This window comes from Sander lucioperca, chromosome 9 (assembly GCF_008315115.2).
Source record: "Sander lucioperca isolate FBNREF2018 chromosome 9, SLUC_FBN_1.2, whole genome shotgun sequence".
Classification (NCBI taxonomy): domain Eukaryota; kingdom Metazoa; phylum Chordata; class Actinopteri; order Perciformes; family Percidae; genus Sander; species Sander lucioperca.
Window position 1 is genome coordinate 13,242,599 of NC_050181.1, and position 20,834 is coordinate 13,263,432.

The 20,834-nt window shown below is 40.8% G+C and overlaps 1 protein-coding gene across 3 annotated transcripts in view; it reads left to right on the forward strand.

Moving 5' to 3' along the window:
• The window catches only part of gpc5c (glypican 5c), a 126,971-nt gene that overhangs the window by 43,650 nt on the left and 62,487 nt on the right, over positions 1-20,834 (forward strand). For 2 of the 3 annotated variants that reach the window (XM_031281127.2, XM_031281125.2), the window contains 3 exons: positions 10,030-10,196; positions 11,382-11,438; positions 12,453-12,575. In XM_031281127.2, coding sequence (XP_031136987.1) covers positions 10,030-10,196; positions 11,382-11,438; positions 12,453-12,575 — 347 coding nt within the window. The remainder of the gene's footprint in view (positions 1-10,029; positions 10,197-11,381; positions 11,439-12,452; positions 12,576-20,834) is intronic. The other variant, XM_031281126.2, reaches the window with a different exon arrangement.

The window sequence follows — 20,834 nt, forward strand, 5'->3', positions numbered from 1 at the left end:
GTATAATATTTGAGACTGTTAGCAGAATGGCAGCTGACGCAAAATGCGCTCATGGCCAATCTATACACGCTTTTGGCACTGCGTCTGACCCTCAAGCTGACTGACTGACTGACTGACTTACTCAGCAGTCCATTAGCTAATGATGGTGGCTTCAGCCTCTCTTCCCCTCAGCCACCCTCGCACATCTTTTCCCGCTCTCCTCTTCCGTCTTTTAGTGGTTGCCTTGCTGCTGATAATATGCTGCAGCCACACACACCACAAAAAAATGTCTGCATTTCTTTTCCTCTGTATGTGAAATGCAGTCGTAACAGTGAGCAATCGCCATGTGATTGATTGCTGGGCCATTAAAATTGGATTTGAACATAAAGCAGTGGTCCTTAGTATATTATATTTCTCTGTGGCCCATGACTTGGATTGGTGGAGTCATATAATTAGAAATCATATCATTTCTCAGATATGTAGTTGATTATAAGTTGATGAAATGTTGTTGTGATGTGGAGCTTTCCTTCAGAGCTTTAGGTCTGCTACTCAGATTGAGTGTTGCACACAGAATAAGAAATGACAGGAGGTAGAGGGATGACAAGAAAAAGGAAGATGGTTGACAGGCATACAAATCTGTTGATGTTGGCATTTATGAGACTAATACGTATCAATATCAATGCTCGTATCCCTAAGTCCTCGCTACACTGGTCACAGGTTGTCACTGACTGGATGAATCAAAGTCTTAAGGCAATTTGATTCAGGTAATAAATTGTGACAAAGGAAAATGCTGTGACATGATGCAGGGTTTGTGCCTCTACCTTGTCCATTATCTAGTAAATCAGGACACCTCATCATGTTATATTGCATCAGTCCATTATAAGCTGTTTTAAAATGACACAAGTTGTTCTGTTGTATCTGGGAGCAGTCCCAGATCAGGGCCTTTTTAACGATTTGGTTCTAGATAATGGTGCATCTAAATGAAATGTGGTAAACTACTTTAGATATCTCAGCAAAACATACCACCAATCCACTGGTCAGTACCCCTGGCCACATGGCTTTTTTACCCTTCTGTAAAGCCATCCTTCCTACCCTTACATGTTTCTCCCCCTGACTGTCTGTCACCCTTTAAATAGCCCCAGCCATCCCTGTCATCTTCATATAACATCCTCACCTGATGCCTGCATGGGTGCCCACTTGCCTGGTGTTTTAGCAGCTCTAAACTTGAGCTAGCTGGCTGATAATAACATGCAGCTGCTGCTGTGAAGTTAACACAAATGCCGACTGCATCTGTGTTATGATTTTAGTGGTAGTTGCTGGTTCACTGGAAGGCTTCAAATGGACATGTGGACTCTCAAAGTCTCTATCCATCAGCTTATTTTCTTTGCTTGCGCTCGTATATTACACCATGTCGAAGACACAGACGAGATGAACTCACTTGACTTTTCCTCCGTCGCCTTTTCCTCTATCTCTGTGGCATAACACCACTAGAATCCTCTGAGACACGTTGCCACATTTTGTGTCTGTAATTGTCGTAAATTTGTTTACAACAAGCGTTGTCAACAAACTCCAAGGAAAAACCGAGGGGCCTCTCATTTTTAGATCATCTGTGAGTGATTTAATCATGGTAAACACGCCTCAATGTGGAGAGAGAAACTCAATGTTCTCTTTACTGATTGAAATCTCAAGGACTTTTCCCTGTGATATACGAGGGACTGAGTCTCCCTTTAATTAGCACTGACATCATTCGGATAAGAGTGGGAGAAAAAGACGGGGAGGGGGGGACTGATTGACAGAGACTGCAGAGTGAAGCCTGAAGAGAAAGTTGGAGACAAAGTGATTTAGAAAGAATGAAGAGAGACTTTAAAAGGATGAAATAGAAGGCTTGTCGGGGATAGAGAGAGAAAAGAAAATAAGGATAGAAGGGTAATGTAAATTATCTAAACTCTCTCGCTCAATGCTCGTTTCTATAGTCTATTAACACATTATTATTCCCAGAATACGTAATGTTGAGAACAGATCCAAACCCATTAATTGATCATTGATGTTTGCTTTCTTCTGTATTCAGTAATTCATTAATTGATAGGAATTGGCGTTTTTTACAGTTCATATGACACACACACATTTGTCTTTACAGTTATTCTTCAATTACAGTGTGCTCTTATAGTCACCGGCTTTAATCTTTCCTGACCAAATCAACTGAAGTGTTGCTTCACACACACATGTGAAGGATGGCATTAGTTCAATTGTTCACAGCATCAGGTTAACATTATCAGATGGCAATTACTAGTCGTACAAGTTTTACACTGTAGGTCTTTTAATCAGACAAGCTCACTCCATGGCCATGTTTTGTTTTGAACCTGCAACATTCTGCCATTACTGATGATGTCCCACCTTCATAAGATACTTGTAATGGCATCTGTTACCTTGTGCATCATGTATTGTATATCAGTGCTTGACATAAGAATTTCTGATTAAACTTTGTTCTCTTCCTGGACTTGAGTCAGAATTAGGTAACACTTTACTTGAAGGTATCTACATAAGAGTGACATGACACTGTCATGAACACATGACACTGCCATGACACAGTCATGACACATGGACCTTAACTCTAACCATAACTTGTCATGACAAAAAACCAAATGACACTTACTAAAAGAAGCGTTATGTTCATGTTGACACGTTCATGACAGTGTCATGTCACTCTTATGTAGATACCTTCAAGTAAAGTGTAACCCAGAATTAGTTCTAGCAAAAGGGTGCCACTTTTATATATTTATATTAGAAATATATGACTTAAAGGGGAACTATGCAGATTTTTTAGCTTAATTTACCTTAACTGAACAGCTTCGGAGTCATTGGAATGGCTATATGACTTTTTTCGAGTTGAATGGTGGTCGTCTCGCTCCCCCCTAGCACCTGTGAGCGGAAAAACCACCCTTGCAACTTTCGGCCGGTGAGCGGCCTCAGCGTCAGGAAGTATCGCGTGATATCAGGTCTCGCGATGTAACAAATTGCTTCACGGCACTGCACACATACGCCCATTCAGGAACCGGCTAACAAGGTAGCGATGGAGTTTTTCACACTATCGTCATGGCTGAGCCGGCACAAAAGAAGCAGAAAGCTAGGAAAGCATTGTCGGAGGACCAGAGAAAAAGGAAATAAACGTAAAGTAAAGTAAACATAAGAGCTGCCAAATATCTATTCCGAAGCTGTAGGGAGAGCTCTATAGAGAAAGAAGAAGAAATGTCCAAAATAGCACCTCTTTAATCACAAGTGAGTTAGTGTTGAGCAGTTCCCTTTAAAATGTAAAATCAAGCTGGAAGAGGACGTTATTCTCTAAAGGTTAATAAGAGCTAGGAAGAGAAAAGTTCTTCATTGCTGATGGAGGACTATTGAAGGCTTTCATCAGCTGAAACATTGTTCCCTAACTTGAATAGGTGCATGAAAAAACAGTAGTTCTATTATCAACAGGTCTAATTAGATAGAACAATCACCACCCATAGATCATGAGTGAAATTCCCTATAAGTCTTAACCTTAGACATCTAGCTATAAGAAACTCATCTGTTAATGCTGTGTTTCTCAAATTGGGGCAGGCGTACCCCTAGGGAGACACTGGAGTACTGTAGGGGGATATGTGAGATTATTTTTTTAAATGTTTATTTAAAATCAGGCATGCATATGTATATAATTATAATTATATAACAGTATAATACATGGATTTAGTGATGCTAAACATTTGAAATGTAGCATTTAAATGTTTTTCAATTACAATATTGTTGTTTAGTGAACCAGGCACTGACGACGCAGCGCTGTATTGTGCCTTTTTATATAGCTAGGCTTTTCGTTTTCTACCGAAAATGTTTTGTGCTGGTCAGGGGTTACTTGGATAAAAAAATATTTCAAAGAGGGTACATTATTGAAAAAAAGTTTGAGAACCAATATGTAAATGTAAATATTATACTTAATGTAAATAACTGGCTCTACACACTGCAATATTCATCATTTACAGTGTAACCCTCTCATTGTAGATCAGCATTTGATAGAAATGCTGCCTGCTCCACCCAGAGCCACTTTTTAAATCATCTTTGGAAACCCAGGCATGTTATTATTTCGGAGTAGACCCTACAGTCGGCTTGCTGTCTATTATATAGAAGAAAAAAAGAACTACTACTGTCCTCGTCCTGGGTTGACCACTGTTTGAGGCCATAATGGTCTGATTAAACTCAACACCTTAAAGCCCACATCTGTCTCTTTTTTGTGTGGTTAAACATAAGACACAGCCTAAAAGTGTTGTTGCGGGAGGAGAGAGACTTCCTTGTTCCCCTTACCCACCCAGATTTCCCCAGATGTTCTAGGGTTTGAAGTGGCAACTTTCCAGGCTCATTCTTGCTTCCTTTACCTAAGGCCTCCACCACAGCACATCTAGACCTGCGCAATTCAAGTAGTCACCTTAATGCGTAAATAAAGGGGAACAGTGTTTGTTCTTGTTTGTTTTTTTTAGATTATTTTTTTGGGCTTTTCCGCCTTTAATGGACAGGACAGCTAGGTGAGAAAGGGGAAAGAGAGGGGGAAGACACGCAGGAAATTGTCACAGGTCGGAGTCGAACCCTGGACCTCTGCGTCGAGGCATAAACCTCTAAATATATGTGCGCTTGCTCTACCCACACAGTGTTTTTTATCTGGCTGGATCCCTGCTGTCTCTCCTTCTCTCTCTCTCTATGTGTATGTGGTTATTCTTGGATGACAGTATATTGTGATAACAAAGTGTTACACATAGTATCCAGTGTTGATCCAAGTCAAGTCAGGTAATTGTGGCCTTTTTTGGGGTAATTTGGATGGGACAGAAGCAGATATACCTGAAAGACTGCACCTGAAGCAGTACATCTAAGGTTGTTGATGATTTCTCTTATTTTAACTTGATGGGTAGATAGAATAGAAATAAAAAACATTATCCTGGACAAGTAGCAGGCCCTCTCTTTCTATTTTCACATGTGTTGCAATTAGGAAAGGAAATTGTTACTTGTTTAAACATAATTATCGTGATACTCGGCAGCAAAAACTCCAGTCATTTGAAATAAAATTGATGCCTTGGGTTTTCTTTGGAGAATACATCATAAACAACCATGTTGCCAAAGTAACAGGGGTCTTCCTGTGTGGTGGAATTAAGAGCCCACCAGTATGTGAACCAGTGGCCGCTACTCATGTCCCTACTTGACTACTGATTGCATTTTTTCTTCAGACTTTTTTCTCTTTTAGTTAGTAACCGCAATGAAGCAAATACCAAATAAAGCTAATTGTGTTTGCTCTCGCTTTCTTTTTTTGCTCTCTCCTTTGCTCTCTCATTTGCTATATTTTTTTCAGTATGCTAGTTGGTTACTGGTACAGATGGAAACATTCATATCAAATGAAATTTCTATTCCAAAAGGTGGTCCAACTTAGTACTGAACAGGGGCTTCTGTTTTGTAAACCCAAATAGAAGGAGGGCACTGCCGATGGTTTTCATTTCTGTGTTTGACAGCAGTGTGTTATTACTGTCACTTACGGGAATCTACTGTTATTTTTTTTTTACTGGTTAGTGAATATTTCATGGTTATGAGAAAAAAAATGGTTCAATGTCTTGGGATGACAGTGACTGTGGTTTGGATAATGGATGTAGGCAGCAGTCCCGAGAGCTGTTTCCAGGGATATGAATACATTTTTTTTTTGCAGTTTTTGAGCATTTTGCCATTGTGAATACATAACATGTACATATTTGCACATATAAATGCACACTTAAACTGTACACTAACACAAATGTACACCACTAAAAAACTGCAAAAAAAAAGCTTGAAATGAATTCCTGAGATTCATTTTAAAAAGTACAACTAATGGCAGAACCAGTGGTTTGTAGTTATCTGAGCCATTTAAGCCATTCAGCTCTATGATACACACATTTAGCACACAAACTATGTAAAAGTGGAAAAGGGAGGTCTTCATTGACCGAACAAGCCCTCTTCATCCCACAATGCAATGTGCCTGAGGTGAGAGGGGGCTGAGAAAGTTCCCTTAGCTTTACTGGGTAATCCCTTGATAAATAAACTGGGAAGACAAGACCACCGCTGCTATCTGTAAGCCAATACTCCCCTAGAGGAGGGATGGCCCTGGGCTTGGCTATGGCTTGGAGCTGATTCTCTTGCTGCACTCTTACGCTTTCTTGCCACAGGATCATATGTGCTTAAGGCACAAATACACACACATACACACGTCAATTTTGAGCTAAACACATTAAAACAGGTCCTGATACACACTTTTTTGAATTGGCTAGCTCAAATACACATATAGAATAGATGCCTTGTGTTTCCCTAAAGTCTTCCTATGTGGACTACATGCATCCCACCAATCTGCCCCCCTCCATCAGACTCTGTCCTCAGGCAATCATATGAGGAATGCTCCACGAAATAGCTGAAATTGTGAAGGTCTAACAAGGACAAACAGGTGTTCCCGCACACATACACATACAAAACCAAGTACTCATGCTGTGCCCAAATGGGATTTTCATTCTCACGCCATCATCAGGTCAAGAGATAATTGATTTATGGCCGTGTTCTATCCCATGTTATTATTCAACCTGTCGCCTGATCAGGATTATGTGGTCATAAGATCCAACCTATAAGAGCATGCCTCCATTTCTCAAGAGGATCCATAACGTGGATATTGTTTATTTTCCCTACGATAAGTTTGTGTTCTGTTTACACTGTTGTATGCTTAGTTAGGCGTTATAAATGATTTGTGTCAGCGTTTTTGTTTTGAAATGCCGACATTTCTCCAATCTTTCTTTTTGGTTTGGTTTTATAAAATAATGTGGGAATACAAACAGAACTGTGAGTGACCTCCTCTTAATGTTCATATTTTACAGAGATGTTTACATTTCTGTCTTGGAGAATAGCAAATTGTCATACAAAGGCTGGTGAAAAATTGCACTGAATTTAAAACTTCAGTCTGCCTCTTTTGAAAAGTTCACAATAACAGGATTATATTCTGTCTTAATCCTCCGTTTATCACCACTGCAGAAAAATGATAACCTGAAGGTCTGACCTTTTATGGAGTTTTTTTATGGGCTGAATTAAATTAATCACCGTTGGCCTCATGAAATGTACTTCAAACTTAATGTTAAACTTTTGGAAGGTACAAGGCTGCCCATTAGTTGCAATAAACAAACAAACACATACATCACATTGTTCTGCTCTTTTAAACTATTTGCATCATACTATAACAGTTCCCCAATGGGTTTTTGATGATATTTGAAATATTTTTTTTTCTGTATACTGCTTGGGTATATTGGGATGTGTTTAGATTTGCTGAAGTGTATTTAGCACATGGTCTGGCCCAAATCCAGAATAAAGTGAATTAAGAAAAAAAGAGTATGAAGAATTAAAACTTTAAAGAAAAACATTATAAACACACTATTTCCTGAAAAAAAAAAGTAACTATTGTTTCTGACTAGTCTCGGTTCTGCTCAGCCCTTGGCACACCTGCCCCTTGCACATCCTGCCAGCTTCACCGCTTTAATGCAAACACACACACTCTGTCTTCCACATGCACAGCACTGTAGACCTCCCAAACGCTGTGGTCTGGACATGAGGTCATGGGACTGTATGTTGTCTGAAATATGTGTTTTGAATCTCTGGAATTTATTTTTATTTTTTTTATATTTTTTTATATTTTTTGCTAAATAAGGAAGAGGCATATGGTTCACTTCAGTCACTTCAAGTACTTCAAGTATTTATACATTTAGTTAATAAACAGGTTTAAGCATGTTTGCATAGTAAAACGAATCGGCCTTGACATTAAATTACGTACTTACTTACTTAAATTGTATAGCTTAACTATTCTTCTTGGAATTAACGGTGTTTTACTGAGTCATTTTATTTTGTTGCTCCAAACAATAGTTTTCTTGCCAATGTTGGTAATGGTGGACTGAGCAATTTTGACAGCTCTGGCCTAATAAAAAAAATAAATAAAAAACTTTACTGTAAATTTCTAAATATCCTTGTTTGCCATAACCCATGCTTATTTGGCAAACTTTGTTACATAAAACAATCCATTGTACATGTTGGAAATTTACAAGTGTGCAGACGGTATGCAAATGAATTAAACAGTAATTGTCTATTGAAGCATTGCAGCACATGCACAGAGCATTTGGCTTAGTATGTTGATAGGGCTACATGGACAAAACAGTTGCTATGTTCTATCTTTTCTCACCGCCACAATGTAATGTGTGTGTGGCATGCTTGCAAGTGTATGTGTGGCTATGTGCATGTGTGGCTGTGAGCCACTCTACCACATGTGAGCATGTTTTATTGGTCTGGCAGGAGTTAAGGTTAATGCAATAAAGCAACCTTCCCCGTGCCCAACGTCTGCCTTAAGACAGGATTTAAGACCAGAAAGCAGTTAGAAAAAGTAGGAGAGTGAAGAGTGAAGTGCAAACGGTGCAATGAAGATGAAAACTGTTCAGGTGGTTAGTTATACTGCTAGAAAGCATCTCTTATGTTCCTGAGCCATTGACAATCCCACTGCCCAGGAATAGCCAGTTGTTGTGTGTAAACCTCCATTTAAACTCCATTTATAAGGCACATGAGATGACTGGCCTGCCTCACCCTGGAGGCAAAATGTATTTTTAGCAGGCTGGCAAGACACATTTTGTGACTGTTAACACATATTCCAGCTGCTTCCAGACTTACTTATCCAAGCATGTGGACACACCTCTTCAAACAACCATTTAAACACAGATGCTTGCCAGTTCCTTCCCAAATGAAGTTTATGTATTTGTTTGTGCATTCCATTCTTTGGGCCCCCCCACACACCATCCTTAACACTTGCATTGCTTTGGCAGTGGGTCTAACGGTATAAGGAACGTCTGCACAATTGCTTTGATGTTTTTTACTGTTAGGGATGTCCAGATCAGATCAGCAGCATTAGAAGCTTGAGTTGATCACTGTATTGTTTAATATATTGGCATAGACTGTACGAAGCCTGACCAATTTCTAAACCTTTGTAACTCATTGGAGGCTACTCTGTTCTGTAGGCTAAACCTACAAAACATTTGAAAGTTGCACTCTTTGACATTGCGATTTTACAATAAACATCACTCAGCCCTAATTCAAAACAGTGAAGTAATTGATAAAAAGTACTCTTCGCCAGTGAAGGAATATGATCATTCATCTGTTATGAGAAAAGTTTAGGTGTGCTTTACTGTGTATGTATGAACAATTCACTAAAAAATGAGTAGGCAGCCCTCCTTCAATGAAGTCAAACTTTATCATCCTTGCTGCTTCTTACTGTAAGGCTCCCTTTTCTAAATCTGTGATGAATAAGTAGTTCTGCTGAATATTACTTAGTCCAGTTGGATGCCCTTACATGGTAGAATGACTCATCCCTCTAGACAAAGCAGCGTATACACAGTACATTGGTTACTATACTCAGTCCAAGAGCCATTACACTCTGTCTCTCTGGCTAATTGAGGCCCACTTAATAATACTGGCCAGAGGCTTTTAAGCCAATGAGATGTCATTGATTTTACCTCTTGGTTTAAAGCACACGCCTCTTCATTCTCATAACCACACTGTCTCCGCTGCTGGCTTTAATAGCCCACTGGAGATACTCATCATCGCTGCCAACTGTGCGCACGTGCATTCACCTCCATGAGCTAGTGGAATGTTCTACATTAACTGTCAGCCCTCCTGGCAATAACTCACTCATCACACCATTTTCTTTCATCACATCCCCCACTTCTCACCCACCGTTTTCCCATGTTGTCCGTTACTCTGAAGTTCCCTGCTCCATAATTCTTTTCACCTTTTTTCACCCCACAATCATTCAACTGAAATGAAGGCATTCCTCATTTCAAATTGAAGGCATCACTTTGAAATATGTTATTTAAGTGTATGCCTTTAACTGTGCAGGTGTCTATTGGCGGTTTATGTAAGTCACCCTGCAGCTCCACCCATGCTGTTATACATATTCCCAACTTAACAGGTGTGTGTCTGTTTGCACTATCCTCCCCACAGGTGGACAAGGTGTGTGGCCTGTCTACTGGGGAACCTACGAGCATGCAGCCTACAAGCCCAGAGGTCACAACCTCTACAATGACCTCATCTTCTCTTCCTCCATCTGCTGCCCCCTCCTCCCAACCTCTACCAGAGCAGTGGCTGGGGCAGTTAGCCCACTTGAGGAGGTAAGACAAAGCAATGGACTGAATGGACTGCTATTCAGTCGGATTGAAATGTTTACTACTGCCTATTATTAATCAAAACGCCCTTTTTTTCTTGCAAGTAATTTTTTTTTGTGGCTTGTTAATCAGTTATACTGCTAGATGGTCGGCTCAATGGAAAGTACATTTAAATTAGATGAAAACTGATCAGGCCTGTATGATATAGCCTGAAGGGTTGGCCAATGTCTATTCCCAGCTGCCATCTCTTTTCGCTTTCTTCATATGGTTAGTTGGACACAACACACCCACCCACACACACATAGTATGTAAATGTAGTGCCTGGCACTGAAGTCCATGCCCTCCACCTGGCCTCTGAGGCAGCCATCCCATGCCCACAGCAGCTGGCAGCGATGTGCCAGGAGAGGAGGAGTGTGGGTAAGATTAATCTTGACGGACCAGCAATTTCCTGTTTACCCAGACGCTGGGTACCACCAACTCTGCACACCAGCCGGCCTCGGCTTAAATAGCACCACACACGGAAACACACACACACACACACTTGCAGCGTTGCCTGCCTGACCTTGTCCCAAACCATGAATCACTGCACTGATGCCAGCCTAGCTGACAGGTCTGGCCTGGCACTGCCACCACCATTCATGGCAACACAATCCAGCTCCCTGCCTGCTGCCAGCCCTGACCAGAGCCCATGTGAGCGCTGACCACTTCAGAGAAATGGCAGCACACCACTGCAGTAAAAGGGAGAATAGTCCACTGCAGAAAAATATGAAATGGGATACAGTAAAGCAACATTTATGTTTTCTTTTATTGGGGAAAAATATGAATGTAGAAGCTCAGCATAACTTTCTTTGGCTTTCCTGTGAATATGTAATTATTTGCATATACAGTATGTTTGTGTGTTTGTTTACTGACTTACCATATACATTACACAGCAGTAATTGTTTTAATTGATGGTGTGGTGTGGGGAGAAATGGTTATTGATTCATGTGTGGTGTGAATAGTCTCTGCATGTGCATGATTAATCACTCTCTTCCAGGGTCAACTGACTATCTTTTCTCCCTCCTCCCCATGTGTCTTGTCTTGTCATCATTTTTGTTGTTTTTTTCTTTCTCTTACACCCCACCTTTTACATCCCTGCATCCTCCTTGCTTGCAACAATCTCCCCTGGACTCCAACTCCCATCATTCCCAGCCCGTTCCCCCTGAAACCCTCCAAGAACAATAAACCTAGTCTGAGAACACTCTCTAGGTAAGCATGAACCCAAGGGACTTATTTCTCTTCACTCTCTCACACACTTTATCTAGCAATGAGAGCTCATATTGTGACTTGTATAGATATTTTTATAGGTCTTTTGGGTGACAAAACCATCCGTATTCCATGTGCGATTCCCGACACTGACTGACTCAGCACATAACCTCTTGCTCTGCTTCATGGGTGGCAACAATGTATTATGCCATTGTTTTGCTCGAGATGACAGTGTATGTATCAATAACGTATATATTCAGAATTCTTTTTATTAGGAATAACCCCTTGAGATGTAGCATCTCGTTTTCGAGAGGGTCCTTAAAGGCAAAAATATACAGTACATTCACAATTAGACAAGACAGTTAACAAAACAACTTGAGGGGACCTCAAGAAAAACATACATCACAAAGATACATACATACTGACAGACAAAAGACAAAAGCTCTCATCACACCAAAACCACCCATATCCTCCCCATTCCAACCATTAGACAATAAACAGTTCAGGTCATTCATATAGACAGTTGAGAAAAAATAAATAAAATAGAAAATAAATAAATAAATGACATAAAAATATCAAGCATGAGGAAAACAGTTGCAGCTTGTATGCAGATAATTAAGAAGAGACATCTTAAACTGGTTGTGTTAGCAGATCCGATGAAGCAAGCGCTTTACCGCACAGCATAATTGAGAAAAATGTGCTGACTTAGTGAAGTGGTCACATTCAAAGCCACTCGTTTTCTGCCACCATCAATATTGTCACGTGTATTTGTCACATGTATTGATGAATGGAATGCAGATACTGTTTGTTGTTGGTGGTATGGTACCAAAGTACTGAGCTGTGTGTCCACCAACCACACCAAATATCAATCTATTATTATTATATATGGCCACAGTCACACAAGGCATTCCTCAATTGTATATTTCCTAATGTGGCTTGTGATTCCGAAAGATATGTGGTATGTATTAAAACCGGTGCTTTGTATGTTCTTTCCCCATGTGTCTTGTTTTTCCTTAGGGAGTTCTTGATGTACCTGCAGCGCTACAAGTCTTTCTTTGCGGCGTTGCCAGAGATGCTGTGCGAAGGGGAGAATGTAGTAGACGACTCCATGTGCTGGAGCGGAGATGAGGTGGTGGAGAGGTAAGAGAAATATGTTCAGTCCCTTACCCCCTCCATTCACTATAAACCTGAGATTGTGGAAAGTAAAGACTTGACAAATTAAAGATGAGACATTCATTCCATCCTAGACACTCACATTATTGATGCAACTTAGTGTGACTTACTTTGGATTTTTTGAACTGAAATTGTGATATTTTCAATATCATCCCCTTCAGCTGACCCCTTATTAACTTTTATTACACGGCATTGTTGATTCTGATTGGTCAATTATGGCATTCCATAGTGTTTTTTTCTTCTGTATAACAGACCGTTGCTTAGTATAACAGACTGTTGCTATGTAATGTATAACAGACCCTTGCCACAGATAGAGTTTTGATCACAGACTCTGGCGGACCATTTTTAAATCAATATGTGGTCATAACGCTGATCAGCGGATCAAAGGGAGAGAGAGGGTGGAGGAAACGGGGATCGCTAGCAGCTCTTTTGGCAACAGTGCAAACAGAGCATTAGTTAGCTCTGTGGTTAGCTCGCTCACTGGGGCGACCTGGCTTCCACCAGAGTGCCGTACTAATCAGCGGTAAAGTTAACCATCCCAACCAGGACGCAGGCAGATAACCTCTGTATGATGCGGGATAATGTAGAGCCAGCTGGTCATTATTGCAAAAATAATAACCGGCTTGCTCTACGTTATCCCTTACATATGCCCAAAATCCATTGTTCTTTTCAGATTTAATAAGAGCAGCCAACATAAATTCATTTTGGTTTTGGTTTAAACTCTTGCTGTTGTGAGATCAGTTTGTTCTTTGTGATTAGGCAATGTTTTGTATCTTGTTGCACTACTTTGCCCTGGCCAGTTGTTGCATAAACACATTTTTTGGCAGCACTTATGATATGAGAACTTTCATTTTCTCCAAATTACACTGCAGTAGATGCTGGCTTGAACTGTATGCATCCTCTCAAACATGTCATCAGGTTTCACCTGAGATTTATTAACTTTAATACCTTGCATTGTAAAGTATGAGTTTTGAATACATACAGATTTTCAGAAAAAGAAACAAACAAAGTAGGATAACGTCAGCGTGGCTGGCTGTTATTAATCAATGTGCATATAAGGAAGTCATTAAATCCATCGCCACATTGAGTGAATGCAGGCAGAACAAATAGTTGCTACGCTCTCCTCTCTTTTGTATTTGAGTCAGTTAATGAGTTGTTATCTGTGCTGTGCTTTTCTCTCTTTTTGTACGTCATTCTTTCTTTCTTATATTTACAAGGGTTTTTTATTTTGTGCTGATTTATAGGTGTGTCCCTGGAACTGTGTGCGTGTGCGTGTGCGTGTGCGTGTGTGGTTATGTTCTTTCTCAGTCAGCATGAGAAGAATAGAGAATTGATGCAGATTACTGAGCCAATGCGAGTCTGTAACTGATTCCGCCTGCTGGATCTGTTTCTTAAACCCTCTAGAAACTCAGTCCACAATTATGACAAGGTTATGCTCTCCTTCTTCTGCTGTGGCCCTAAAGTGGCTCCTATTACCATGGCAACCTCAGCTCTTGGCACTGCCGGCCTTGACAGAGGAAAACATAGGTCCGGGGATGCCTTTTCCAAATGATCCACCCCGAGTGTTTGCCAGATTCTTTGGCCTGTGTCCGTTTTGCTTGATTAAGCCATACATTATGCATTACATGAGTATATGGGAAAACATTAGGCACATGAACAGATGTCTCTGATTCCGAAAAGAACCCTTTTATTATCCTTAGTGGTGGGTAAAAGCATTTTCTCAGAGATTTTCGTGAATAAGTTTGGCTTTAATTCATTTAGAAATAGTTAGCTTTCAAAATGGCATTCTCTCTTCTCTTCTCTTCTCTTCTCTTCTCTTCTCTTCTCTTCTCTTCTCTTCTCTTCTCTTCTCTTTATGACCTGGCCCAGTACTCTCCTACTCTTCCCCACTGCAGAGGATCTGCCAGTGTCTGAGACATGTTAAGCAGACCACCCATTCATCAGGGCCTGTCAAAGTGTGTCTGCACAAAAACTACAGTAGGCAGCCAATGTGTGTGTGCTAGTTCCATGATCAGGAACATATGAGCGAGTAAACACAGGGCGTGGTGACCATTCAACGCCTAAAACACAAGAAATACCGATCTTGTCAAGATATGGCTTCTTTGTCTGTATTTAAAGACAGTTCTTTATGTCTGTACTCTGCTTGTGTGTAAGTGAGTGTGTGTCACTTTTATTACCAAGGGCACTGGTTTTTCAAGAACAGTGCTAATGGGTTGTAACGGTGTGTTATCACACACTCCCTGGTGAAAGCCAGGCCTTTGCTTGTGGTGTCAAGTGTTCTTGGGTTGAATAAGAAAATAGTACCCTATTGAGACATTTGGCACCACTCATAAACTGCTCAGATTGGCCTGTAGCTATTCAGCAAACCTCTTCTACTGGATCTGACTCTTGGCATGTATTAGAGAGAGAGGGACAGGACAGGGCATGAAAAGGCTTGACGTTTTGGTGCCATGGTGCCCCCTGTGCCTCCCTGTGCCCCTGATGAGGGAAGCATGATGGAGTGATGTGGGGGAGGAGGGCCTTGGCAGCATAAAGACCCATTGTGGAGTCAGTGGAGTGGGGCACAGCCCTGCCGTGGGGACCCCCAAAGCCTGGAGGGGGAACAAAGACCCTCCTATGAGGCTGCATGGGAAAGACTCGGACATCGCTGCCACTCCTACTGCCACTGGCCGCACCATGCCTGGGAAAGTTGCATGAGAACAGCAAAGGAGATGAGAGAAGGGTAAATAGTGAGAAAATATGAGAAGAGATGAGAAAAAGTGTGTGAAGAAGACACCAATAGTATTGGCAAAAATTGACATGCTAAGCTGCTGTGGTGTTAGTCCATGTCATAGTCTGACTTCCTGTGCGGTGGGCACACAAAGCCTCTGATGGCTTGGTGGGTTTTCCCCACACACAGGAGGATGTAGACACAAAAAAGCTTAAACACTCACATATCAATCCACACAGGATCCATTTGCTAGTCAACAGCTGGCGGGGTTATTCGTTCAGACACAATCATACTGTGCTCATGCAAGGAGACACAAATCCACATGTGAGAACACACACACACACACACACACTTGTATGTTGTAATACTTCAAAGCACATCAAAGGCATTGGGGATTGAAATTCCCTTGCTCTTTTCATTCAGCATCCGATGACAGAGGGGCGACTGGGGGGCAAGCAGTTGTACTTACAACTAAAAATGCGTGTTGGCGTGTGTTCAAACATCTCTGAACATTTACAGTATCACACGTGTGAATACTTTGCACCATCTTTTCCAGAAAGATAAGATCAACCTAAATTACCACATTCTTTATTTAGATTAGCCAGTTATTATTTAGCTATTGTACTGTAGTAGTCTTATCACAAATAAGTCATTGCCATCTTTCTTCACAATAATTATCCTAATTACCATCATTGTTTTGTCTTTTGACACATACTGGGAGACAGGGTGTGCAGGTTATGAAACAATGATGCAGGCTATAGCCACTGTCATGACATCATAAGGATATTTATTAGCCCCATTTACTGAAAACACATGAGGAAGTAACCTCAATGAGGTGTATTCCATCCTGTGATGGGCTCATTGCATGAGTGGAAACTGGTCTCGATTCAAAAAATGTAAAAATGCATGTCTCCTTCAAAATCAATCCAAGGCACTCTGTAGGATTTGTGCAAAGTCAAAATGTCTTGATTTTACATGGCAATGTATTTTAGAAGGTAGTAACTCCTAGACATGCATTTCTACATTTTTTGAATTGAGACCAATTTCCACCCATACAATGAGCCCTTCACAGGATGGAATAAACACAGTACACCCGGAATGTCCAAACACCACCTGTATGTGAATACCAGAGAAACCCAGCAGCGCTTCCACTCCTTTGTCTGCGTAACCTCAATGAGGGTTTAGATTTAATTAGACAACAACTTATTGTTACATTTCTCCCAGACATAACCAGATCCAAAATTATTGGGTATGGAGGGCAAATCAAAGGGGAATAGTATTGCAATTCATAACAGTTTTTTGAAATATAAAAAAAAATATAAAGAATTCAGACCTGTTGTAAGTGCTCAGTTTTGGACATGAGCTCGATAATCAGTCAGTAACAAAACCCTCTGATTAAGATTCTTGTTGCAGGTGGTGAGGAACACGGTGGATATATGTTGGCATCATTGTCAGCATCCTGAAAGCGAAGTGCTGTAGGTGAAGCTAATGGTATTGAAAGAGGAATGGTGATCAGTGATTGGTCCCTGTGTTAGATAGTAAGACAAGGGCTAACTTTAGGGTAAAGCCTGACTGAACACAGCAAGCTAGGTATAGCCACCTCCATCCATTATTGTTTTTTTTTTTTCATGAAAAGCAGCAAATCTGGTGGTCATGGTTCAAACAAGTAAATTGGAACCTGGAAAGAGTGAAAAATCATGGCGGGTTAACCAATCACAGGTAAGATGTATTGTAGCTTATGTTGTCTGCAGCATGTCACGTTATAACTGAAATTGGAATTATTTCAGATGCAGCTCATGCAGGGATTTGTTTCACCAATGGAAATTGACTGCAACAACCATGGAAGCAAACTGTAAACATCATTTGGATTAACAAAATGATAGTTCTACCCTAAAGCGGGGGATTATGTGTGGCGGACTTTCCGCGTCCGGTCTTGCTGTAGCCTCGGACTTACTTGATTAAACCAGGAGGGAGTTGCCATTTAAATTCTAAGCTGATGGTATAGTAGAAAAAAGTAAAAGTCTTCCTGTTTGAACAGCCTAACTGTATACGCTGCATGTGTTAGGAGATGATTTAGATGGACTTCATCAGCATTTTCTGACCTACAAACTCTTTTGGGATTCATTTTGTATTGAGTTGATTTACACAGGCAGACGAAACCGTCTTCTTCTAGCCAAGCAAGTCAGCAGTCAAAGATCATAATGCTTACTGTATTAGAAAGCTCACTACCGTGCTTCTCAGTAGTGACCTGTATGAGAAGAGAAAAACATTTTAACCCCTCAATAGCACCGGGGCCTGAACATTTTCTTTTATTACTTACTACAGTATTTGTAATGCTTATTCATTCAAAGTAATTCAACACTAAAGCCCCATGGCGCAAGTGTGTGTCACATTGCGGTCAAATTGCTATAGGGATGAGATTTAAACATTAGCGGGTGTACTGTATGCACGAGTGGGTGTGTAGGGCATGTGCATATGTGTGTACTTCAGTAAGAATGGAGGCTTAATAACTCATTACTTTATTACTTACTATTACTTTATTCTTTGGGGATGATTCTAAAGTTTTTGGATTAGCTCAAGGGGACGGACCACAGACAATACAGCAGTGTGAGTGCTTCTGAATGCCTTGCATTTTTATAAGGTTATGACAATCCATTTGTTTATCATTTTGACATCTGGAATCCATTCTGTTATTGCAGGGAGAGTGCTGCACCGGGCAAAGCCCGCTCCCCTCTCACTCGCTATTCTCCTTTTTCTAGTCCAATCAAGTCATAGTTTTTTTTTTCCTCTCCTCTGCTGTCTCTGTGTCGGTCTCTCGGGTCAGAGGAGCTCACTTCGAAAAATGCAAGAGAATTGGATAATGAAACCCTAGCAGAGGGGACAATAAATTAATTACTATATGCAGAGGAAGGACTCTTTGCCTGAGCCTGTGTGTGCTGTGTATGTGTGAGCAGAAGTCCGTTCCATCTGTTAAAGGAAAACTACGCCCATTTTCAAAATTCATACATGTTGTGCATGTTCATACATGTTATTCCTATGGTCTAAGACAGTCGAAAAATAGTAGTAAACATGAAAACTAAAAAGTGGTAAAACTAGAGTGTGGAAACTGTAATTTGGATGTAATCAAGTGTAACGTCTGGAACTGCTCCATAGACAATTAATTGGAAAATATGTTATGGATGACACTGAAGCACCAAAGGGAACGCTCAGAGTATATGGGTACATTTTCTGTTTCAGAACTGAGAACACTCAACTTTCCCTGGGTTCACAAAATCGGTTTGAGACATACTTCTCTGGATTCTGGATTTGAGAGAGAGTAGCTCATGTTCACAAATATTGATTGAACTTTAATAGGCCATGGAAATAACATATTGGAAATCTTACAGTAATTTAGGTGGTGTGTTGTTTGTTTATTCTTTTTTTTAACGTAAACATAAAGACAGACATAATGGAGTGGTGGCACAGTAGAGTCATGAGAACAGTTGACATCAGAGAAATAATGAAGAGTTATGGAAATAAAGACTTCATATTCCTTTCTTTTTTCCTCTTGCCTTGCCCTTTCACCTCTGCCATTTGCGTTTGGCATCTCAGTCCTTCCTCTGTCCCTCCCACAATCCCTTTTTTCTATTTTTCCTTAGCTCTGATTCAGTGGCCCATCCCTTTCCCATAACCCTGGGCTGCTGCATGGGACCTAAGCATGAACTGTGCTACATGATTACATTGCTAAGACTTTGGGCCTGCATCCTTATTTTGTGTGTGTCTGTGTGTGTGTGTGTGTGTGTGTGTGTGTGTGTGTGTGTGTGTGTGTGTGTGTGTGTGTGTGTGTGTGTTTGTGAGAGAGAGAGAGAGAAAGAAAACAACAGCAATCATATTGCAGTAACTGTGAGTTATTTATTCCCTCTGCTGAAATGCTTGGATTGAGAGAGTTTGGAGTTATGGTATTTCTAAATGTGTAGCTGTTGACAAGAAAATATGGGGGGAAAGTGTTGTGTAGATGGTGTGTAAACAAATGTGATTTCCTTGGCCTCACTCTACAATTATTTGCCAATTTTGGACTTAACATGCCTCTTACTAACGAGTGTTTATGTGTTTCAGCCTCCTCAAGTTTAGGTTTTATGGTGTGCCTTGTGGATGTTGTATGTTTGGGAATTTTCCTTCCAACTTCTTTCAGACTCCTCTTCATCACTTTTATAGAAGAGACACAGTTTTGCAGCCTCTCCCTTCTGTTGTGTGTCCAGCCTGTAGAGTGGGTAGAGCTAATATAATTAAAATGCCACAATAGACTGGCATGTTTTACTGGAGCGGTTCCTACTGGGCGAGGTAGGCATAGTGTACCCACTAACCTCTGTGCTTGCCCATTGGCAAGGCATCAAACTCATAGCAGGAGAGGAGGATGAGAAATACATTAGAGGGATAGGCATGCTGGGGAGGGGGAAAGGAAGTGTGGATGAGAAAACAATGGGTATAAGGAGAGACGAACGAAACAAAGGGAAAAAAATGAGGGATGTAGGTCAGTGGCAGCAGGAAGCAGTGGCTTTAGGAGAGCCCTCTGCCTTTGTGGCTTAATTGCCCCTATGAGCCTGTTTAAAGTCCTCACTGTTGCGTGTCTGGGTGCCAGCCAATAGTGGTCTGTGTGGTCTGCGTGTGTTTGAGAGGGTTGTGTTAGCCTCTCTGGCATTTCGGTATCTCAGCTTGGACCCACATTTCTGACGCACAACAACAGCGAAACAATGGACAAAACCCTAAAAAATGTGTCCTCCTTGATGTCAGCACTACTGATTATATGCAATTGCGCACACAAACACAATTTCATGTTGTGTCATCAAATTGCTCTTGGAAGACGCCACGGCTATGCAATGAAGTGCTCGTTGTTTTTCGGCACACGTTCTGTGATGTGATGCTTATCACTTATCATCATGTCGCAATGCTTGAGCTGTCTCTGCCTGTGTCTCGTTCCTAATGGAATTTGTATCAGAATTTCTGTTTAATTTCTACTTTTTTTTTTAAAACATAACAAAATCTAAGTTTGCAGTATGCATCACATTTCTATACTGGCAGCCTTTTGTGACCTTCATTTCTGAAAGTGGGAATTTGAGTAGTGGCACATAAACAGGGGTTAAATTGGGTTTGTTATGTGGGGGGGGCTCTCCCTAGGAGGGTCCGGGGGTGTGCCCCCCCATGAATTTTTTTTGAAAAATAAACCATTAAATGGCACTTTCTGGAGAGTTTTGTGCAAAGAAATGGAGAAATCGAGTCTTACATGATATGTGCAAAACTGCAAGGTTTAGAGCCTTTGCATTGTTGTAGTATCAACAGGTATTAGGGCATTTAGCATTTACATTACTGTTAATCAGTCATCACTTGATTACACATTGTATTACCTTGTTATGATATAAAAAATTGACCCATACAATGTGCCACATGAAGAGACAGTGCAGCATATGACAGTAGCAGCTGAGAAGATTTGGGTCTGTGGTGACCAGGTCCACCTCACACAAACTTCCTTCTCCCATTCT